This window comes from Megalopta genalis, chromosome 3 (assembly GCF_051020955.1).
Source record: "Megalopta genalis isolate 19385.01 chromosome 3, iyMegGena1_principal, whole genome shotgun sequence".
Classification (NCBI taxonomy): domain Eukaryota; kingdom Metazoa; phylum Arthropoda; class Insecta; order Hymenoptera; family Halictidae; genus Megalopta; species Megalopta genalis.
The window spans coordinates 5,688,592-5,713,959 of record NC_135015.1 but is presented as its reverse complement, the minus strand read 5'-3'; the positions used below and the strand labels follow the sequence as shown (position 1 = coordinate 5,713,959).

Here is a 25,368-nt window from a genome sequence, read left to right as displayed (position 1 = left end):
GTACTCATGGGCAATGTAAAAGTGGCAGAAACACTATAACTGGATTAAAAGCAAAATCTCGACGTTGAATGAAGCAAGAGGCCGACGCCAGAATCGAGCAAGCCCAGGCTCTATGATCGATTAATTTTTCCGTCAAATTCACCGGGTCCCCCAAAGTTTGCACACTCGAAAGATCGGATAGCCCCGCGGAGGATTGTTCCTTGGTGGCGATCTCTATCGCACCCGTTTTCGAAGGGGCTCGGATGGACCCTCCCCAAAGACAAAGAGAAGCCTCTTATCACCGGCCACGACGATACTTGATTTATTATGAAACGCGGCCGCTCTCGCGTGTCCTCGGTGTCCCTTTCGAAGGGAGAGCCGGGTTCCTCCTATTAAAAAAAAGAGGGAGAAAAAAGAGTGGAAGAGAAAACCTCTCCCGTGAAGTGACAGATTTACCTCAATGAGTTTTTGAACGAGCCCGCAGACGAAAACGTGCCTCTTTTTCTGAGGCTTCCCTCCCACCGCTGGTACTCATGCGCAAAACGGAACAGATAAGACCCTGTGTATTCCCGGGGGTTGGGCAACGGACGGAAACGGGGGGTTGCGGGGTACACAGGGGACGAGAGGGGCGAAGGAGGTCGGGGAACGAGCGAGAGACGGAAATAGTAGCCGGCCGTGGGACAGAGGGAAACGGCGTTTCTTGTGTGTACCGCACCAGAGTGGAGTTTTACGCGTGTTTAATCTGGAAATGGATCGCCCGAGAATGTGGCTCTATGAGCCGAGGCTGAAGGGACCGAGAGTTAGCGAAAGCATGCTCGACAGGGTGGGACTGGATCTGCACGATGGCGTGGGTGGCGTGTGCGGTATGGCAGTCGCCGGTACCGCTATCTGTCTCCCGCTCGTTATCCTTTTTTCCACTTGTATTGTAAAAACTGACCGGCACCGGCGACAGGGCTCTGTCTGCACTTTCCAACCGTGTTTCCGGCAAACATGTGCACACCGAAAAGGAACCGAGCGATTTAATTATTCCCTTCCATTTCATCTCTGACACGGCCACCCCGGATTAGTTTTACGATGCTCGACCGACCTACAGCTGAAACCGCAATAAACCGATGTACTACGCCTAGCCACGCCGCACGGATTCATTCTACCACTCTTTCAAAGCAGTAACTGACTCCGCAAATTATTATCTTGGGCTCGCTTCTGCGCCCCCGTTACACGCATTATTACCGCGCTTTCGGTCTTCCAGGTTCTCCGCACGGAAACACGGGGAAACAGAGATCCAGGTTGATTGTGCTTTTACCTATCTGATTCGAAACTTTTGCTGTTTCACAGTTTCGCGCCGATTCGGTGCTCATTTTTATGCATTTCTCTTGCACTGTTTGTTACGCTAAATCGATGTTACTTGTCTCGTATTTTAACGCAAACCGGTCAAAATGACCGATTTCGCAGTTCTTGTTCGAACGTTGCTGAAATCAAAAAGACACTTTCACAGGAAATGATTGAATATATCTCGTGATTCGAACGTACACTGAAATAAAAATGTCGGATGTTCTAATTAAATACAATCGTTTAGAGTACAGTGTCAAGATTCGAAGACAATTTGTACTTTATTGAACAAAGCTTGGTAAAACGTGTGTAATGTTAAATCTGTTGGAAAATATTGTACTACCATTTATTGAATGGTCTCTTAATCAATTATTTAAAAGCGATAGCAATTTTATTGGAAAATCAACAAGACTTTCTTGAATTTTTCGGAATAATTATTTAAAAAATAATTATGATGACTCTTTTACGTATCGAACGATTACTAAAAAATGTATGAATAGATTTTCGAAAGGTGAAATGTTAATACAAAACTTTACATTCTATTATATTGCAAACTCAAAATATATATATATAAGAAGGAACTTAACTTCCCTTACCAATTTCCTCAGTTAACTGAATACATGTAAAACAAGTATGAAGATCCGCTTAAATGTCTACTTGTCTCCTTCTTGACAATATTTGCAAGTAACGAATGCATTCTGCTTGAAGAATCATGAAACAATAAATATTTCTTTCAAAATGAAGGAAAGTATTTTAATGCATGTTGTCCATCGAAAATTTTCAAATTCGTGAGAAATAAATAATATCTCAAACTTGATTCCACATTAAAACTATCTTCAGAATGGTTGTTACATCAAAAATTTCATTCACTATCAAAGACAAATTTACGCTGTGTGTTTACCATTAGAAAATATTCAGGTACGTTCGACATATAATTTCCGCGTATCTGACAACATTCTTAACTCCTTGATATGAAATGACAAGTTGGGATCCTCATTCATTTCATATGCAAGACTTAGACTTCGACAAGTCTAACACTTCAAGACCTGTTTTCGGTGGACGCCGTGCAGTATATTATTAAATTACTGAATTGCTGCGCTCGTGCTTCGATTCTGCTTTCTTTATAATGTTCAAGATTCCTCATCCTTCCACCTTCTCGACAGTAGCAATAACAAAGTTGCATCCACAAATCAGTAATCCAAATTTCAAAGTAAAACATTCTTTCTCTCATTTTACACATAACTGTTCAGTTGAGCCAAATTAAATAGTATTTTTCGGACGCATCAAATTCCGTTTTATTTTTATGTAAAGAGATTAAACAGCAAAAGAGAGTACATGATCAACAGTTCTCTGTTGATTTTCTTCGACGTTCACTGTCTTCGCGGTTTTCTGGTCGCGCGGTCCGGCAAAATTATCTATTTTGGCAGTAATTTTCTCGAAGCGGGTGACATAAATCGCGGCTGGAAAAGCTAATTTAGCGGATAAAATGTGGCCGGTCTCGAAATAAAGCCGTGGGTCACGTCGATATATCGCGCTCGGCACACCCGGCCGCAGGCGGCTTATATATCATACTAATTATTTATATTTCATGCACCGGTAGCACAGGTACCTGCTGCCTACAACGTGTACGCGGTATTTTACACTCGTGATACGTCGCCATATACCATGTGAAACGTGCAAGCTCTATTCGCGCGGTCCAGCAGCCCGCGTCATGAAAATAACGTCAAACTTCTTGTTACGCGGATCGACTGAATATTATTCCGGAAGGGAATGTTTGCCGGTTATTCGTTAATAATCATCAACTAGTTATGGTTAATTGGGAAATTTGATTAAGTCCCGCAGCTATCGTTTATCTCGTTTAAAGAAACAGATATATTAAATTTTTCGACAAAATAAATACTTGTACTTCGCTATTAATACCGAAGCATTATTAACGAATACCATTTCAATGATAAATTTGTGATTTATTGCGAATATTGTAACGTTTTTCTTAATCATGGCGAACGCTATGGAAACAAGTAGCTTCGAGCGTGAACGTTATTGATCGATTTCTGTCACCATTAGCTAAACAATCTTTCCAATCGGAGTCTATTTAAACTGCACACAACCTATCCGCGGTATTCGTTTTTCCTATTTCTCGGATATCCGACAATCCGCCACTGTCTATTTAAAAAAGCTCGTCTTCCCGATAGCCGAAAGCAATCTCGAACGGTTTAAGACCCGCGGATTGCCTTTGTCTCTCGGTCGAGTTTGATCTCATGACGTTCAACGGTATAAAAAGTACGAAAAATAAGGAGGAAGAAAAGAAACGAACCACCCACGCAATCCGGTAAATTCATTTGGCCCGAAAGAAGCGGCAAGCTTTGCGAGAATGTAGTTATCTAAATTAAATAATCCGAGGCGAAGTTTATTAAGTCGAACCGTTTAAGCGACGCGGTGTTTGTTAAATTTTAAAAGAGAGGAGCGTCTCTCGTTCGGGACGTTTCCGGATAATCCCCCGGACCGCTCCTTCCATCCCGGGCGAAATGCATCCCCCGCTGAAAGATAGTTCCCCGGAAGGTAAAAGTTCCGTCGTAAAATATTTAAGTCCCCGTCCCCGATGTGATTTATAACTAAAGGCAGCTCCGCTGGCGAGTTTCCCCGTTTCGACTTCCCCGACTGACAGTGACAGTTTACTCCTTGACGGGGAAAGGAATTGGTCGGAAAAGTTCCTGTTGATGTTACGCGCTATTAAAGGGATCGTGTTTCCCCGATGCCGGAAATCAGAGGGAATGGTATTAACGCCGTCCAAGGAAGGGCCCGCCGTTTTATTTTACGTCAGCTACCAGATACCGTCGAAAATCTTCGTAACACCGACACTGACGTGCCACACCTGTCCGGAAATTTCAGTTCTTGCCTTCGGTATCGAACCAGTCTTCGCCGCAGCTGACTTCGCGAAGTTGCGCTCAAACTTTCATAAAACACGCTTCCTTTCCATAAGTCAGAATTTTTCTCTGTTCCCTCGTTCCGCGAATATCCCGCGGAATTACGCGAACGCATTCCGACCTTTTACGCGTCAATTCAATTTTCGGAAGATCGTTTTCACCAATTGTTTTTTGAATTGGTTTCTAGATAATAGGATGCGTCGAAAAATAGCAGGTAAAGCGACTCGCACTAATATTCGGACACTTTTCAAAGCAGAATAACTTTTTTCGTATTGAATGAAATAACTTGAATTTTTTTAGCTGGTAGAACGACTAGTCTGCTGGACGATGGCTGAAAAATTAGCAATTTTTGGCGTCGTTCAAAGAAGATTCGAATTAATGAAGAATACCGAGGAAGCAGAAACGAACGCATTTAATTTAATTAAAACATCTGCAGCGGTGAAATCTACACACGTAACTAAACATGTACGGAATAAATTAATTTCGTGTTCAAAGTGCGAACGTTTCAGTTTCAAAAACAGAAGCAGCCTCTTCAACGTGTTCTTTTTACTATGCGAATTTCAGAAATTTCAGGCATGGTATCGAGAGCAGACACCGATCGCCGCAATTGCTTTTCACCCGATATCCTTTGCCGGTAAACTACGCAAAATTGACTGGTAGTATATCAAGGTGAGAACGGTGATTAAATACGTCGCATTACCAAAGAGAATTACGCCAGCGTATTAAATACCCGCGCACATATTCGAGCAGATCGTAAATAGTTGGGGACATTATCCGGCGGGGGATGCTCGTTGCCGCGATCCTAATTTTCCAGCGTTCATTACGGCGGCGGGAGCGTAGGCGGGCGAACATCAGCGCGCGGTGTCGTTCGAAAAATTCCGCGCTCGATATCGGTAAATAGAAGGATAAATCGTCCGTGGAATTTCTAGAGGGCTTCGTCGTCGTCCTGAAAGATAACCGGGCAGCTTATAAACGGTCATAAAACGGCGCGGTGCTTGATTTAGTCGGACGCCCCTTGGTATGCATCTTCAGCGTGGAAAAGAAAATGTTACAGCGAAATATATTCCCCAGCTGTATCGCCGCAAGTTTCTGCCATAAAAATGCCGCGCGTACACAGCGACGGAAAAGTCAGAGCGAAAGAGAGAGAGAGAGAGAGAGAAGGGAACATGGAAGAAGAAATGAAACAGCAGAGAAAGAGAGACAAAGGGAAAAAAGGCAGAGCTTTCAAGCCCGATGTAAATGAGACTTCTCGAACTAAGGGACGCTTAACAATTAGAGTAAATCACCCGTGACCTCTCTGGTAATCTTCGTTGCCCTAACTGCGCGTACGCGTGCCAATTTTTCCGTAATTTCGTTCCGCAACCGTCGACGATACAGACCGTCCTAGTTTTGACTTGTTTTCGCTGTGATTACTGCTCGTACAATGCTCGTGAAGGGAGAGAACGAATTAAACCGCTAGCAACAGATGCTACTGCTCCGCTTTGCAGTTTAATTCGCGGCCGTGATAAGCGGAAGTTCCTCGGAAGGCCGGGGAATATATCTTTCGAATCCGTCGACGGGGATTAACGAGATGCTACGCTGAAGCGGATTCATCGTTCAACTATAATAATTCATTTGGGGACTCTCCCCGCGATTTGTACGCCGTGAATCGAATGAGATTCTGCTATCGACTGCGTAATCTCCTCTTCTTTCTTCATCGAATTCTACATGCGCGCGATATATTTAACGACGCTCCACTTTCGCAGTCGCAACTTTAATCCTCGTTGAAATATTCGGAATTTAGCGTCACTCTGGCTGCATTTACTGCGTCTCTTTGATATCGAAGTTAATAGAAATGTAGAACGGTTGCATTTCCACGGTTGCTTTCCTTCTTTTGTGCACACTGCATCGATGGGTTCTGACGGTTTTTCGAAAATTAATGTGATTTATTATAACTACCATCGAATGCTGAGATCCTTACTCGAGTTTCTAAAAGTTATGCAACACGTTTAGTTTCACCATATGCAATTACATTGGGGCTTTGCTGAACTTTTTACGGTATCATGGTTGGGAAAACTTAAACAGAGCTAGGTCAGTCAATTGTAAATCTTTTTCGCGACTGCATCAGCGAAATTGATAATAAAAATACATGTGTATCGAACAAATCAAGTGACCATGTCCCCATTTCATTTTTACTCTAAGATAAAGTGTTCGAAAACTGCAAAGGATGATCGCGTTGAGGAGATGTGACAAATGGAATAGCGATCATAACGAACGGATTCCAGCTAGTCAAATTTCGAACGGTGTCCTCGGAAATGTACCCTCGATTTTCGAGAATTTCTTTCGGCAGGAATACTCGGAAGATTGGAGAAAGACATTGGAGACTAGAAGCGAGGAAAGAGAGGGTGGATATAGGGCGAGATGACGGAAGAGAGACGCGGAGAGTGAGCCGGGTATCGAGAAGAAGAAAAAATGCAAGTGAGAAAGCCTTTTGGATAGGAGGTGCGCATGCACGATGACGTTGATAGGTTGCAGGGATGGGCCGGGGCTAGCGAGGGGAGACGGTGGTAAGGCAGACGGTTTGTATTTCAAATTTAAAAGCATTCGACAATGGACGCTTCTCGTATTGTTGACTCACTCGACGACGGAGAGAGGAAAGAAGACTGAAACGCACAGAAGTGTACACTAGCACCGAGGAGAGCAAGAGAGAGAGCGAGAGAGAGAGTGAGGAGGAGGGGGGAGATGGACGTAGGGGTTCCAAGGGAGAGAAGGAGAATCAGGGGTGGCTGCAGTTCTGTAAAGGACTGCAGACAATTTCCGCAGGGCTTAGTGGCTTCGGGCTCTTCAAATAAATTATTCCGCGGATGAGCGACGCTGCTTATTTTTCAGCATTTTCCGTGCTGCCGGTGATGGGCGGCCAGAAATGCACGCGAGACCGGCTAAATAGTATCGGTAACAAGGAACGATGCGGCCGTCCGTTTCATTTATTCGACACGATGGTTAACGTCTCAGCTTACAAAGTAATGAAATCCCTCTCAGCCGTTGGACGATTTCCAAAATTCGTAGAATCACTTCGCCGCGACTTCGAATAGAACAGCTCGCCGGCTACGCGTCATTGATTTAAATGCTCTTGGAGATACTGTCGGTCGCTCAAAAGAAGTCTGTCGTTTCGGCAGAGTGGCAAGGAGTTGTTCCGCTTGCGTCGCCTGACCTGCACGCCTGTAATCACGCCACTTTTCTACAACTTCCTGAAACCCACTTCTAATCGAGAAGATCCACAAGCTAATCGACGCGAGAAGCAAGGAGGATCGATCACCCGTTTCACCTAATCACGTCTCTTGTTCAGCGCGTAATTTAGCCAATAATAAACAAAAGTCTGAAATAAATAAAAAAGTTGGAAGAGGCTACGTGGAGCGAGCAACCGATTCCCCTTGCCCCCCTTATGTGTAGTGTTTAATTTTCTCGTTTCCCGACATTACCTTCAGGTTCTTAATGTTCTACGATAACGTAGGTGCAAGATATCACATGATAAAACATAACTATAAAAAATGGGTGTATAGCACAGCACGTTTGATGCACAATGCAATGAAAAGATAATCAAGATACTAATTAGTAATTAGTAATTACAAATAATAGACGAATCTGAAGTTAATACTTTAGGGATAAGTCAACGCTCTTGCATCTTGTATTTGTTGCGTCTGTTTCATTTTGTCTCGATTGTTCGACAACTTTTAACTCCATCTCACTCGCCTGTGGTCGCGTAAATAATACACGCACCCACACAAATTACAGTTCACGCGTCTGATGTGCTCCTAGCCGTAAATAGCAATCACGGGAGAGCGAGATATGACGGCTGTCAGGAGGCGCTTTTTGTTTTCATTCGGTCGAACTCGAGTCCTTAGTTTCGTGGAAATTCAGTGTTAATCTGGGGCTCATACGAAGGAATTATTTCTGCCAATAAGGGAAACGCATTTAGCCTATTTCTGTGAGAGCGTTAACATGGGTGGGTTGATGGGAATTGGTCCTTCGCTTTTCTCAGCAGACTTCTTCTGAGCAACGGATAGTACTCGACTCGGCGGGATACGACTTTATCGTTTCCTCGGATTGCTAGGGACTTGTCAACAGTGGTTTCATCCTCTATTCTCAATTTTCGTAGAAGCTTCGAATCTTTGGAACGAATAAAATTTGACTTGCACCGTCTTTTTATTCAGGAGAGTATTACACGAGTCTGTCCAAAATACGACGAATCTACTGAAGTTCAAGCTTATTGCCTGAAGCATCTCTCTCTCTCTCTCTCTCTCTCTCTCTCTCTCTGTTTAATAATCGTCAGACTATGGATCTTTATGCAACATAAAAATTGTGTGGATTCATGGCGAAGTGTAAAAGTTCAGTGAAAAGTTATTTCGTTTCTAACTAACCGAAACGGATTCACGAAATTCTTGTTGATCTGTTAGTCATTGAAAGTGCTGCGTAGATGCACTCAAATGAAGCTACCGAAGAAGCTCTATTTTTTGTGCAAGATCGATTGTTTATTTATTTATTTATTTATTCAATAAACAGGAAAGCCCTTTGGAGTAAGCATTGCAGAGTTATTCGCAGGTAAATAAAGTACAAAGCAATTGCTGCTTAAAACGATTAAACGTTAATTGTAATACTCCATTGAACGTAATGAGGTTATTTTCTAAACAAATATAATTTCAGCAAACTTGATTTCGAAGCAAGAAATAAGAATATCCAAAGAGCTATTACACGTAGAACGAGCCCGGATGCAATTTAAAGTAAAGTTTCCGGAGGATCAGCGTAGAATGTCTCAGATTTTGCCCCATCGATCCTGCCTCTGTCATTCGAAGCGGCCGTTATGTAAAAAGCGACTAAAACAAGTGGAACCATCGTTCTTCTTGCCAGTAATGTCTCAAATAGAAAAAAGGAGGAAGTGGGAAAAGGGCACAGTGTTCTCTGTGTCGTCGCAAGCGTCTCTGAAATACTGGACATCGATTCAGAATATCTGGGAATGCGGGTCGTGCAGACATTCCCAAAGAGCTTTGACAATTTCACGAGACTTTTCGCCCCATCCGGCCGCCATCGACCCTCTTCACCCTCGTAACCAGACATATGCAACCTCGCACGATGCGATCTCAATTGAATTTCTGAAAAATCTGATTCTTTTGGTCTCGCCGACATTTTTCCTCTAACATTCGCGCCGATTTTATGACACCGTCAGGCGAACTTCCATCACTCGACATTATACAAGCTACACCGTCTTGTAACTCGATTGACACGGCCGTTTCTAGCATAGATTGAAAGCTATCTGACGGATTGTCAATCTTTACGGCAACAGCAAGTGTGACAAAAATTAATGTGTCAAATATAAGACAAGAATAGCTTAAAAATCCTGCGTTTTTATTTTCCAAATACTGAAGTTCTTTAGATATGTAATAAATGCTTGTTTAACTGACCCTCGTTGTAATTATGACTTCCGTTGATGCGATACTACGCGACACTATAATATTAATTAATTAGTTCGTTACGTTTATCGCAAATAATGTACGTTTATCGCACAAGAGTTCCTTCTAAATTTCTGAAATAAAGAGCTACGACATTTAGCACCAGCCGTTGAAATCACGACCCACTGTCGCGTGAAAATTGCAGTAGCATCGAATCGAATCTATTTTTCTGAGAAATATAATTTAGACCGTCAAGTAGCCGGAACAGAAATAGCGGATGCAAAACGGTCTCAGCTGAATGTTTCCTGGATTTTCGGCGGCGGTGCCTTTCGTTTCGAGCGCTAATAATTATTATGCCGCGTAATTGCATGCAGCACGAGCGGCGGGCTTGACGCGAGCGTTTAATAATAAGAAACGATAGATCGGCGACGGGCGTAGTTCGCGAGAATTTCGCCGGGCGAAACGAGTTACGTTACGTACGCAGTAATAACACGCGGCCGTTCCCAGTTATCGGCAATTTTCCTCGGCCGCGTTTCGTCGCGCGACGCTTTTCGTAGAGCCTGGCCGCGACAATATAATGCAGTTAATAATCGCGTTCCGCGTCGGGTATCGCGGAACACGAAAAGAACATGACACGTGACACGGTGAGCGCGACACGACGACGGGAGGACAGGTTCATTCGTGACAAGTCGCACGTGTCGCCAGCGCTCGCACACGCTCTCCCCTACGAACGCGCGTACACAAGCGAGCCTTCCTTTCCTCGAAGCTCATTACAGACTTACAAATCTAATTGCACGCTACTTGTATCGTTATGTATATCACGGAACGCTCGCGCCGCGAAGCAAACGAGAGGTACGTGCGGGAAATCGCGAAAGTGAGGGGAAACGCGACGGCCATCGCCACGCTGGAGACGATGTACAAGGAAGGGTAGGTTAGCGTGGAAATATCTTAATTCGCCGGGCTCCGAGGAATTTCCTTTGAGCAGATAAATCGCCGCCGGAAACCGTATAGAAGGCAATAACATTTTGCGCGGATGTTCGCTAGATTAAGTAATTATTTCGGCGCGCGTTACCGTGCTCCCAGCGAAATTGGAATCGGTATTTAGTCGTCCGATAATTCCAAACATTCTTTATCGTTTGAATCAGGTGGGAATCGACGATGTGTTAACAGAATTATCTGACTATTTATTGGACTTGTGCATTAAATTTGTAATTTAATAGAAATTTCGCTGTAGGAAATGTATTCATAAAAAAACAAAAATAATTAGTACATTTTGAAACATTATACACCAGTTCAATTTAATTTTCGTCATCAATAGGAGTGATTAAGTCCTCGGAAATCGTGTTTTGTTTCAAATTTTTTAAATAACTGTGTAAACAAGTCCATCATGTCTTTGTATTTTGCTGAAGAAACAGGACGAGATCCAGCGTATAACATAATATAATATATAATATATAATATATATATATTATATAATATAATTTACAAAACTGCACTATTCTTTCGCACTTATAAAAATAAGTCCAGTGACCACAACTTTTTTAAAAATACTGAAAATAATTCAAAACAATACTTCACGCACACTTATCATACGTTTCTATTTCTTTTATACTAAGCCCCGCAATTAATTTCCTGAGTACAGCGACTTACGCCACTTTCAAGATAAACATGTTTATTATACCGTTAATTAGCAAAACTTCTCTCGAACAAATCTCAATAGTTCTCAACTTATTGATTGCAAATTTTTTTGAAATGAAAAGATACCGTGCAATTGTAATTAGTATTACCATTAACTCGATTTTTTTTAAAAGTGACTTATGCCACTTTCAAGATAAACCGGCTCATTTATTGTACAATATAAATTTCCGTCGTTACTTTGACCTTTTGATGAAGAAACTTCTTGATGACAATTTGTGAGTAACATTTTAAAAATGTATGTCTCAAATGAACATGTCCATACCTATCGAAATTTGCAATGACATTATCGGACAGAACTTTCCGGTAGACCTAATATAATAAAAATTGCAAGATGTCCAAATAAATCCAGTCTTGTAATTCTGATAAAACAATACGTGCCACGTATTTAGTGATCGATAGGTTTAGCGTTAACAAAAGATGCGAAATTTCAGATATCAACACTACTAACGAAAATAACGAAGTCCATCGATTGTCCATTACATGATCGTTGTTTGAAGTATAAATCATTGAACACTGTTTATTGTATGACAAATATGAAAATGTTTGAAATTAGAGGTGTTACAACGTTGCCATTTGTATCAGTTTCTTATGTATTTTATTTTAAAATAATCTGTGCTCGTTTTATACCACGTTTTATTTTAAACCACGAGTGGTATAATAAATAATTCTTTAGCCCTTGCGGTACCAAGTCCAGGTTTATCGGATCCAGAGCTCGAGATCTGCCTTGATCGTTTGACACTTGATTTTTATACTTGTTGACGATTGGTAACTATAAAAACGAGCCGCTATCCGGCCCATTCCATTTTTGGCCCAATCCGCAATCCATTTTAGTGTACAATCTGAGCGTCAATTAGGGGGAATTTACTGTAGTGATTAGAAGCAGGAAAGTGGTATGTAGAAAATAGAACGAACAGATCTTATTGTGAGCGGATTTGGGAAAGTCATAAAGACAGATGGCTCGAAGAAGTCTCGTCAGCGCGTGATTATAGTCACGTGTACCCGATTGATTGAACTATTGCCGATCCACGCGCGACGCGATTAAACAGAAAGCTAATGAGGCTGTGGAGCCGTGGCACGTGCGATGCATGTATTTTTTAATCAGCGTGCAGGCCGATTAAGCGCAATTTGAGGGCCATTCTGATCGGCCATAGGCGACACGCCGCGTGTGCTTACGCGGCAGGTTGCGAAATCATTGTCCCGGGCAAATAGAGAGAAACGGCGGGGCTATCGATTCGCGAAATCGCTCTTCCATCGCGCGTTCCCGGCGATTTTCGATAATATTAACGTTCTTGTCATTTGTTCGTGACACACGCGCGCTGCAAGAGCGTCGCGATCCATTAGGGTGCCTATCCATTTGTTGTGTATCCGCGTATCGTATCATCGTTGCGTATCAATGTGAATGAACAAATGCTGCATCGTTGCGTACACGCATGCACGGATACGTATGCACGTCATGGAACGATGCAACGATACAATGATACGAAACAAATGCATACAGGGCTCGATACGTTTTTCTGATCATTCCTGATTTTACGGTGAGCAACAATTAACTATGTTCTTGAAACGAAGAAAACGCGAACGATTGAAAAGGAATCGGAACTTTTGTAGGACTCTCGACGGCATAATAAACAAGAATTTCGTTATCGGTCCTGAAAGCGATAATTCTTCTCTCGCGAAAGAATTGAAATTTTTCTAGATATAAACAGGTTTTTCAGAACAATGTATGATCTTATGCAATCGTTCGGTATGCAAACTTTTGACGCAAGATTTCAATTACAATTACGCACGTTATAAACGAGTAACAATTCCTTTCGGACATGGAGTTTTGGACGTCGCACAATTTCAAACGAGATTTTAATATGAGAAAGGAGCGTAATATTTCGACATGCTAGCTGTTTCCGTCGGCCGTGAAACAGTAGAAAGTACGAGGACACCGTTTCATTATCATTTCACGCCAAATTTCTCGGCAACCGGTTCGCGATATTCCAGTTGGTTCATTCCGAAAGAAGAATACTGCTCCTGATTACGTACTTTCCCGTATCGTCGTCGAGTGCGCAGACACTTCATCGTTTTCATAATTCAGAGACCCCGCGACGCGGAGAGGAGAGACAGAGGAAAAGAGAAAGAGAGAGGGACGTAGATAATAAAAAAACGAACGGAAGAGCGTTCTCGAGTGAAATATAAAACGGATGAAAGTGAGCGAAGTAGGTAACCGCGGACGATCTACTCGACTGTGTATAAACGAGATCTTTTTTTCCTTCTACCCTTGGGACGTTACGTCGAATTTTATCGAGGGGTAGGGGTAGTGAAAGAGAGAGAGAGAGAGGGGGGGAGAGACGGAGAAAGAAAGAGAGGCTACACTCGCGTCGATACGATTCGAGACAGAGAGAGGATCCGTCGTCAGTGTCTCACGACTTCCGGTCCGTGCCCGGACTACTTCTTCCACTCCCCCTTTTGTTTCGTTTATTTTCTCTCGCGCACAACACGACCGAAGGGCCTCTCCAGAATTACACGAGAGCGTTCATTAACGCAAGCGGAGACGAACGATCCGCTAATTAATGCGACGAAGCTTCTCAGTAGACGAGGAGAGACAGAGAGACCGAGTGTGTAGCGCGCCCACTCTCTTGCAGAGCTTGCAGTTTTTGAACGCCCCCGCGCCACGCCTTTGGTTTCCTCCGCGTCTTGCGTCGTCGAAATAGAGCCACGGGGATGGAGGCGTAGGTGAACGAAGTCGGGGAAACAAAAGCTGGCTGAGGGAAACAGAGAAAACAAAGGACAAATCTCGAGGACCCACCGAACGCGTGTACAGAGCGACGAAGGAACGGAGGACGGCGATAACCAGCAACAAGAGAATAATACGAAAATAACACAGTTAATTGGGTCGTAAAGTAATTTAGAATTCGCCGTGTTGAAACTACAAAATTTTATAGAAATGCAAAAGATATGCCACTCTATTGCAAGATAATTGCAGATGTTAACTGCCGCGAGGCTTTGAATGCTTTTATGGTACCTGTACCAGAATGCATTTCAATTCTTATGCATTATTAGCAGAACCAAGTTCTTTGAGACCAAAGAAAACCTTCTTATTCTATCCGGGGCAGATAGCTACTAATTTTAAACGATTAACTTAAAACTAACAACTTTTTTCCGGGCCACGAAGCGAAAAAAAATTTACAAAAGACTATAACGTATTGTCCTGAATGTCCAGAATCACCCCAATTACGTTTATAATGTTTCAACGAATTTCATCTCATAACTAGTAACTAATAAAATGTTATAATATTTTAAAAACAAATTTAGATATAAGTATAATTTGTTAGTATAAATACATTTTATATTTTATTATTAGTCTAAGTATATTTTTAATGTTTATCTTTGTTTACTTTATACTTTATTGTCACCCTATATTGTCTATACTCGTCTCATAGTTGCGTTAAAAATAAAATTACTATAAATTACCTCCAAAATCCTGTTTTAATTGGACGAAGACTGCGGAAACATAGCCAGCACCCAGATACGGGTGACGTGGCATTCAACGTGTTGAACTATTCACTTTGAATTTAGATGGAGAAATTAGAAAATTTGCGATACTGGAGATCCTAACGCGACACTACGTAGTGCAAAGATACCATTACAATTTCAAGCCTATAAACACGTTTTCTGTATCCGAATCCAGTCTTCAAACGAGTCCAAAAGTTACGAAAAATTCGATCGCAACTCTCATTTTGCCATGTCTCGCAAATGCTAAGATATCTGGCGCAAACTGAGTAGAGACAGTTCAAACGACCGTGCATTCTAATTACAATTTTTACCAGCCATTCATTCGCCGCAGAATTCGTGTCAAATACATTTCTCCGTACCGCGACCGCCACGTCCACATATGAATGAACATTGGAACCGGTTTGTCTGGGCCGCAGCCCTCCCGTCGCTGTCCATTTCTCCACCCCCTACGAGCATCATACGGGCAACTGGCAAACAGGGGGGGGGGAGGAAGGGATGAGCAGGGCATGATAGAGGGTAGAAGGGGTTTCGTCTCGCGGATACATCGAACGGTTCCGGCCGCATGCAAACAAACGAATTAAACGAATTCCACGGGTTCAGAGGGAGGTTCCGCATTAACGACGACAAGCGCGCGGGATCAGCGGCTCTGCTCCGCTCGGCACGGCTCCGCTCCGCTCCGCGACAACGTTTTCGACGTCGAAACTTTTCGGACCGGCACGGCCGGGTTTCCCGGGGCTGGTTTTACGCGCGCTTAGACAATTACGGGCTACGTGGCCGAGCGACACGCGCCGTTGCGTCCCCGCCATTGGCCGGAACCGCGATGCTTTTGGCAGAGATTAATCGGCCGGAGCTGCGACGTGTCACAGTTTGGCAAATACGTTTCAGCCCGCCGCGGCCCCGCACCGTGGAGACAATACGCCGGGAATAATATCGTAAGGCGGGAATGGATAGGCGGCGGATAGGGCGGACAGAGAGAAATAGTTGCGGACATTAGCTGTCCACAGAGCCATAAGTACGACTACTGCGCGGTTGCTTCCGTAAGTACTCCGAATACGTATTAACCGTAGGACCACCGCGCCGCCCCACGTTACCACCGGTATATCCAGACTCACATAAATTTCGAGTAATTCGCTCGACTAATGCAAATTGCGGGACCGTCGTGCCAGCGTCTAACACCTTCTCGATAGTGCACGGGATGCCAGCGCGCAAGCACTACCTGTCGCAACCTATTACGGTTGCTGTCGTCATCCGAGTCCGCTGCGATTCTGATCCTTTTTCTCGCGGATCTCTGGTCTTTCTTCGGATTTAAAGCATCCCTGGCTACGCTGACCTTTCCGTTGCTTTAGCTGACTACGACCACTCGTCGCTTAACACATTGACTGCTTCGGCGACAATCTCGATAGGTTCAGAAAATTAAAATAATATATTTAAACAAATTGAAATTGAAGAGTCAAGTTGTATGGCATAAATTACCGTTAAGGGGTTAATTAACGTTAAACACCGTGTCAGTCACCGGTGGCTGAAACGAACCGTATTGGTCACCGATCACTGACGATAAACGATTCGAAAAATTATATTCTTCTATTAAAACATTTTCAATAATTTGGGGATCATAAAAGAATGTACCTAAACATTACTTGATAATAACGAACAGCCTGCTAAGTCGATACAGACATTGTAAGTGGAAAAAATGTGAAGAATTGAATATCCGCCGGATATGCAATCAACTAAATTGAAATGTCTGCGACTATTTAAGTGTCCGTCTGAAACAGACTGCATCCGTGGATCTAACTGCAAAGTAAAGGAAAAATTTCGCAAGAAGTCTGCAGGAAAGTGCTCGGTTGGATCGTCAAAGTGCCGGCAGGTAATCTTATGATCTGCAACACGCCTGGCGAGGAATCACAGCCGGCTGGACTAGTTTTTCACGGGTCGGGTGCGCACGAGAGCTCGCTGAGATACTTATCGGAAAGCAGGGAGAGAGGTTGTTAGGCCGCGGAAAACCGGGCGTGTCTTGGTAGCGGCGTTCTATTACGCACTAATTAGGGGATCGTTAGTTCGCCGTGGCTAACGACCACTTAAGGTCACCGATATCCATTCGGGGGCCCGTGAGAGACGCGTGGTGAAACAGTAACGGGGCAGAAAAAGGGGTAATGAGGGACAGCGCGATAGACAGGGGTCGGGGAGACTACTAGAGACTCTGCGAGAGAGCCGAACGAAGACGGACGACGACGTTATCGATTATTGTCCGTGGCGCAAGGAGACAGCCTGGGGCTGTACGAGAAAAATCGGTTCGCACGGCCGCACCGCCGCGCGGCGGTAGGCCGCAATCAAATGTGTGCCGCGAGAGCAATTAACTTCCGCGGAGTGCTCGATCGAGATAATTGATGTGGCACAGTCCCGGTTAATTGAAGCCGCCGATAGATAAATATTGTTCGCGTTCGGGTCCAGGCGGTTTCTATTTGTCGCCGACAAGAAACTCGACGGGTCATCGAGGCTGATCGAAAGCGGTCGCAACAAAAGGAATTTCTCGTTGCGAAACGTTCCGGTTCATCGAGGAAATAATTGAACGTTGTGCTGTTGTCGTTGTCTAACGCGACAGTTTCCATGTATCATAACTTTCCACTAATTTTACCATTGCCTGTTTTTTGAAATTCTAAAAATAATTGCACACATATTCTAATTCATATCGTAGCGAGTTTTGTCATTTTTATATGATTCTGCATGCCAATCAGTTGCAACGCTCGATAAATTTCGCGCAAAAGATTCTCCGGTAGTTTTCATTCGTTTCGGTCTCATTCATTTCGTTATTGTGCAAAGGAATGCATCAAATTACGATTGAATCACAGAAGAATGATAGATATTACAATGACTGAAATCGAGAATTTAGATCGCGTGAAAAATGAAACACGAAGAATGTTTGCTGTTTTTGGTCGGCACCTGAATTAATCGTGCAAAGGGAGGGTCGACCGCGTTACGTTACGAATTTTTATTTCCGCGGTGCAAGCGCGTGAATACAATTAAAGAGACTTTACCGTTGCAACTTGGGCGAAGCAGTCGGTAATGTGATTTAAAACACAGACCACGCTCGAGGAATAATACGCTGCTGCGCTCGGAGTACTTACTTTCTTGCCGTCCAACTCGTGGTTACCCTGTGCTAGCACTTTATCTACACTCGCGGGATCTGCGAACGTGATGAATCCGAAGCCCCTGCAACACACAATAATTACACGTTAGTTACGTGCCCGTAAAGTGACAAATTACGGGTCAGCTATACGGGTACACTTTGATAGTCTATAGGAACAGATGCGGAGGAAATTAATATTTCCTTCCGACACAATTTCAAACACTGCACTTTATACTTTATTACTTATACGCCCTTTCGAGGCTGTTGCTGCACTTTCTATAAGTTCGTGTGTGCACAGTGGGCGAAAACTTCATTCGTTTACTAGAAAATTCTTTCTGATAGAATAAAAAATAAATGTGCTACAATTTCACTTTGTATATACATATGAACGTGTCGTAAGTACATCAACGCCCGTAAGTTCCACCATTGCTAAAGAGAATGAGCTTGATTCATTAGAGACGTCCGCGTTAGAAAGAGATTTACCATATGCATATAAGTTGTCTTGTCATGCTTACATATTTTCACTTCGTCTATTGTTCCTGACAAGCTGTGTAACTTCTTAAAAAGCTCAGATTTCGTAAACAAATTTAAAGAGATTGAAATTCTGTTCATTGAATGCTTTAGCTCCTGCGCTACCTACGTTACAACAAAAACCACCCATGTTCCAACAAATTTAAATCTACTTTCAGCACGCACCAAAGTCAAGTCCAGCAAACGAATTTCCTCAGATATCGGAATGGATCTCTGGCGAACCATTGAAGTTGCGCCGTAAACAAAAATTCGGCAAATCCAGGTGTTCCCAGTCGGAAAACTCGTGTCAAGAGTCACGATCCCATATTCGCGGAATTATTTCGTCCCTTGTGCCGGCTCTTTTTCCGAGAGTGCTCGCTCGCACGCTCGCCGAACATATCGCCGTTTCGGGCAAGTCGTGGGCGGAGGTCGAAGTCACCGCTCGAGTGAAACAAATATCGGCCGGCGTCCGGTGCCATAAATTTCGCGCGGGACACCGTGTACATACAGATATATTAAAAGATAGTTTGGCGAGGGCGCTGGAACAGGGGAGCGAGGCAGGGGAGTGAGGTTGAAGAACGTGGCTCGTCGGGGGTTGGAGCCTGTCTGGATGTACACGTTACGATACGCCGTGGCGGCGAGGACCGGACGCAAAGCGGTTTGCATTTTTCATGCTGGGACCGCCGCGGCAGTTATTGAAAATATTTACATGTTATTTATGGGGCACACATGCTTCAGGAACCAAAGCAGGCGCCAATTTCTCCGATGTAACTCCACCGCGCCGCGCCGCGCCGTTCCTTTTTCTGCGTCGCTTCCTTTTTCTCTCGGCCCGCGTGAAATCTCACCTTTTCCGTTTTCTTTTCTCGCCAGCCTGCCCCGGGAACACCGTATACACATTCGTCATTCTCCATGCGTCGCATCGAGAATTCCACGAAACGTTTCGCGCCACGGTTCTTTCCTACGTTCTTTCTTGCTTTCCCTCTCGGCCCGTCGCCTTTCGCCGGGACAAGAAACAACGAGCGTACTCGTATGGATTGAATTTTTGATGGACCCCATCTACGTTCCGAACCAGCATCTATGTCCTTCCGCGTTCTCCGGCCGCGACTCCCTAGACCTCCTCCACAACGGGCATATTATCGAGCTACGCGACACGGTTCCGTCGCGTCGCGTCGGCTGTTTCCAGCACGCGACATATACACGGAGAGATATTATTCGGGACGGGTCTCTCTCACTCTCTCACTCTCTCACTCTCTCTCTCTCTCTCGCTTCCTCGCTCTCTCTCGTCGACGACGACCCAAATACGTGCGGGACACATCCGCCCTGTCGAGCTCGGTGTCGCGTGAACCTCGGCCATTTTTGTACATCGTTCGGGGAATTTACCGTCCCGGGACACAATATTGTGGACCCGCGAAATTGCTAGGTCCTCCGGCTTGTTTGCGCAAATCGAATGTCACGCTTAAGCGGCCGGCCTATAGGGTTTCTGCTGCGCACACTGTTCAATAGCCGATTAAAGGCTACCGCTCATCACGTACAGCGACGGACTCGTTGCTTTCGAAACGCACCGACGATTTAAATGATTTTTCTCTCGCGTCTCTTCTCTGCGCAGTATGCACCCGGATATTGTTAAGCAGATTCTCTTGTGATCTGCTATTGTTCTCGTCTCATACTATGTTAATCAGTATGCTTTGTATATAATATAACGCTTTGAACGAAGCTTTAATTAAATCTGAAACATTTTCAGATTCGAAAGCATGTTTTGTTTTTCTTGTATGTTCAAGGGATGCTCGAATTATGTGAATTTTCTTTGGACAGTGGAGTAGACGCTGTTTTATATTAGTTTGTAAAAGTAACAATACGACATTTATACTGATTCTTAACACGTTCCGTGCCGAGCTTTTTTTACTCGAATCTTCACACTTTGATATTTTACTAAAACTTGATGTATTACGTGCAATTATTAATTCTCGTACACATAACAACGTAACAAAAACTTATCAACGCCCATTCTTGCGGTGGAAATTGATTCTTCGGTTCTAAATTTCTTGTAAACAATTTGTTCAGTTCACTAAGTAAACATGCAAGCGTGTACCATGGATGGTACACGTGGCACGGAACGTGTTAAGAAGTATCAGTGTAACATTTGCCGTGAGTAACATATAAATTGAACAAATAACTAATAAATGTATCTTTACGATATGAATAATCGTAAATTAAAAAATTAGTGACCCGTCAATTTGACGGGTTCCGTAAATCCAGTGTTAAAAATCGATTTAGCATACGATTCAAAATAATTATGCTTCTATGTAAAACAATTTCTGCTGTGGATAATTTTAATTTTCGTTGTGGATCTTCATGATTTAAATGATTGCAGAAGACTCTTGTAAGCTGATTACTATAGAGCAGAGCTGTTCAACTACTTGCTCGTGCGGGCAGTGATTTTCCGTCCAGGACAAAAACCGATCTGCGGGCTCTAGTTCCCTCTCCCAAGGGCAATGATGCCCTTTTTTTAGCTCCTCGTGAGATTCCCTACCAGTTAACTACACGTTATATGCTGAAGATAGCGACAGAGATAGACTATAGACAACGTCGAGATTGAGTGAAATAGAATGAACATCGGACGATCGGCATATAACGGCAATGCGTGTGAGTGGGAGGGGAAGGATACCATAAAAAAGTGAACACTTTTCTCTTTCTTTTCTCACGCTAAAACGCTTGGCTGTAGCTTTGCCCCTAGCTTTTGCTCTTGCCTGCACGTTGAACAGCTCTGTATAAACGTTTCTATCCAATAAATTGTTTACTTGCATATTAGAGCAGTGCTCAGTATATTTAGAGCAATATAGAATGTTTAATCTTCGGGTGTCATTGCCAGAACTCACTGTTTTTCGCCGAGTGCATGAATTGCATGAAATATGAGAGATCGCCATGAATTGCTTGAAATTTTAAATTAGGGTAGCGCTCGGTATCTTTACAACAGTTTAGGATAAAGTGTTTTAAAGTCGATGGGAATACGTACGCTCAACATCGCCGGGTGAACTAATTTGTTTTGGGCAATAACACGCAGAAGATTATCGCGAATAGAGGTGTAATGGGTTTGAAGTGTATTGTAATTTGCGGAATTTGAAAGTAGTTCGTATGTAGGTCACTCGACGGTTTATTAAAAGGTGCTCAGCTCAGAGAGAAATTCGATTCCGCGAACACGTGAATCGCTTTGCATAATTTTCGTATTCCTGGGACTCGGTAGCGTTCCGCACAGAAGCAATCCTCTCTTCTGAGGGGGTAAATAGATCATTCCGGCGTGTTATTTGTTACACCGACGTGTATTGTGCGCAACAACGGAAGATTAACGTTTTAAGTCGGAATTCATCGTTGAAATTTGTTTAGTTACCAAACGGGTTGTTCGCGGGTGTGTTTCTCCATCAAAATGCCCGTGCGTGTGCGCCGCGTACGGGAACTGGCTTTCGTATTCACCCGTTTACTTAGACTCGTCCTCCTCCGCGCATACCTGCACGTGCATACATACATACGTATCCTCAACTATTCAGCTGCTACATGACAGCTTCATAGCTCCCATAGATCCCTCTTTATAATAACAATACCCCGGTCATATACCTGTCCCTTATCAAACAATAAATCAGTTGCCGGTAATAAACTGGAAGTGATTACCCGCGCGAGAGCTTCCGGTTCGGTGTCAACGTCGCATGCGTGTTTTGTCGAGCCCTGCACTCCATCTTATTGAAACACGAAAGCGACAATGTTGACGAATACAGGGAAACCAATAAAAGGACGACTTCCTATAAACGTGACGCAACAATCGCCAGCAATTTAGTCGTAAACACATAAAAATCCTCGTGTGGAAATAAAATCGTAGGAGTAGTAGTTTGTAACGGTTGAAATTCCGTCGGCAGTTGCTCAATGAAGTAGAAACGACGCGAGCAGAATAGAAGGAATTAAACGATCGCGAATAATGGCAACAAATTTACCGTATTCAATGATCTACCGCCATTTTGTCGCATCGCGGCTGGGGAAAAAAGCTCGCGGGAACAACGTGCGAGCACTTGAAAGGAAATAAATCCGCGGGTGCTCACGATTTCGTAGTCAATTTATCCGGCGTATGGTCACGTTGCTTGCCGGGCAACGGTATGCGTCGCTCGAATTTTCAAAATTCTCGTTCGGCCACGTTCGGGCGGCGAAACAACAATCGTTGCAAACGAACGTCGGCTGAATCGGCAGTCGTCCAATCAACATTAAAACACCAAACAGCGCGATACCGAATGCCGGGGCCGGGAAAAAAACACTGACCACCGCTATCCGACGGTGTTTTCGCCCCCGCATTTACATGCGTTCGGCCAACTAGCGCGCCCGGCCGTTTCTCCTCGCCGCGCGTTTTACGACTTCGTGTTTACGACGATTCACGGGGAACGGAATCACGGGCACAGTGCCCGCGATATCGCACGAAACATTCATCGATCCTGTAATTTGATATGCGTCGCATCTGCTCCTCGTTGGATCCGGAGTGCGCGACAATACGCGATGGAACTGTCGTCCCGCAACGTTATTGTCGCCGCCGTCCGCGAAAAACGACGTCGGATTCTTAAAAACAATAGCAATGACTGCCGACTTTTTCTATCGATACCAGCTCCCTTTTTTTTACGCGTCGTGTAACACCGCACTGTTTTCTTTCAATTAGCACTGTTTCGTTTTAATCGATACCCCGCCCAAAGAAAGTTGTACAGCGATGTTGTTTCAACCATGTTTGCCGCTGTTCTATTTCGACGGACAATGCAAGCTGTCTTGTTTGTTACGAAAGCCCCGAATGTTAAGTTAGAATAGAGATACGGTTAATGGGCGCCCAGTTTGTTTTGTTTTCAAGTAGTTTCTGTTTTCAAGGGAATTTGATAATGGCGATGGATCAACAATTCTTTTTAGGGCGTGTTCTCTGGTGAAGCTTTTATTTGAAATGAAGCTGATACTTTTTATTTGGAACAGACACTCTATACTTTTTATCATAAAAATTGATACGAGTACCTTTTTTACATTCCATTTCGTTCTGTTTTGTTCTTCATCAGTGTTTGTTATCGAATAAAATCGAAGGATAATGCTAGATCGACAAAACAGTCCCGAATAAAACGATCAGTCTCATTTGAAACAAAAGTATTGTCATTTCGTAGTTTCAAGAAAAATAAAGCACTTCTTGATTTCACAGTGTAATCGCTTTTTAAGATCGTAAACTCAGTTAAATGATAACGTGTATGTCAGATAAACAACCCTAGGAACTGACGCTTGTTACGTCAGATTCTTTAAGGAGCGTTTCTCTTTAAGAAATGTCTTTAATTACGCGGACGCAAATTCTGCGTCTCTGTTTCACGAATTATTACAAGCCTCGTTTACAGAAAACTCGTAATAAGCGACTACTCCTGAAACAAGCTATCAATATTTTCCACAGGAGAGAAAAAAAGCAACCTTTTTGTCAAATTCTTTCAAATTGCCCGTAAATTGTCCGAGATTACGGCTCGCGTCCCCACACGACCAAATGCCCCGAAATCCGACTGATTAACTCGATCATTCAGTGAGATCGTTCCGGGGACTGTCAGCGGCGAACGAGTCTGGTAAATTGATTGGTTCGTTATCCGGCCCTTTGTCAGTCGTAGCCGCGCACCGCCTACACGTTGCAAAAAATTGAGACTTGGCATGTGGGGTAAAGGTAAAGAAGGGAAGAAGAGAGAGGGAGAGAGGGGCGAAGGTGAGAGGGAAAGGGAAGGAAAGAGAGACAGAGAGAGGGTGTGCAGCGGTGGCCCGCCACTTGTCACTCGACCATTGTACGTGAATAATCTATAAAAGGCTGAGTAGAAGGATGGCGGCTGACGTGTCCCTTGTCTACTTGAGCACGGCTTCTACGATCCTCCGGCTTTCATCCTTGTCTGGCAACCGGCCTCTTCGCCTTAACCACCCTCGGCTGGCTCACCTTCCCCTTTCGCCGAGCCAGCCCCGGCCACGGAAGAAGTGTCACGCCGGGCTGACGCGGTGCATTTGTTTGCCACACCCACTCCACCGCGTGGAAAAGAGCTCTTCCTGTATAGGGCCAAGCCGAGGATGGATGGGGGACAGGCGAATCCGTTGTGAAATCGGGCGAAGCCGTGTTTATCTGAACACGCCGGCGCTATGTCTTCCGGAGACGAAGCCGGGGATGGAAAGAAACCGGAGGAACGAGAGCACCCCGAAAAGGCGAAATAAAACGCGCGATCGCCGATCGTCGCATTACACGCCGGGCAACTCCTCCTGAATTAGTAACGAAGACGGGCCGGGGACTTGCTTTCAGGCTTAATAGAGATAATCTGTAAAGGATTTATGGATTATCCGACGGCTAATCCTTTTATTACAGGGTTCATGGGAAAATCTTGACGGCTAAGGAAGATCTCCGCGATCTCCGGCGACATATTTTTTTACTGATTAGACCGGGGGTCGAGTTTTTGTTCCGCGGAGATCCGGGCTACCCTGATTCGCCAGGGGATCTCATCCTTCAGATGGAAATCTGCCCTTAGAAATTTCATTTTCATTGCGATTCATCCTAACTTGCAAAATCTAAGTTGTTCGATTTAAGAGATTTAATCGCATGATAATGGAGATCAATCTTATTTCAACTGGCAATCTTCTTGCACTCTATAGATCCTAACAAAGTTTCGTTTAATTGACTAATTGTTGCAAATATAGATTCTTAAGAGTTGCGTGAGCTAAACTACGAATTTGTAAAACGCAATGAGATAGAAATACTGAATAAATAAACAAACGAATAAATTGAATGAGACTGCTCAACTGCAAACTAGTGCAGAGTGGTTGTGCTATGGTATAAAATCGATTATGTCAATTCCAGTAATTGCAGTCA

General features: G+C 43.9%; 1 protein-coding gene across 7 annotated transcripts in view; it reads right to left on the bottom strand.

The window, feature by feature from the left end:
* Positions 1-25,368, bottom strand: part of Rbp6 (RNA-binding protein 6) — a 1,210,230-nt gene that overhangs the window by 441,642 nt on the left and 743,220 nt on the right. For all 7 annotated transcript variants that reach the window (XM_076519698.1, XM_076519695.1, XM_076519692.1 and 4 more), the window contains exon 4: positions 17,977-18,061. In XM_076519698.1, the coding sequence (XP_076375813.1) occupies positions 17,977-18,061 (85 nt within the window). The remainder of the gene's footprint in view (positions 1-17,976; positions 18,062-25,368) is intronic.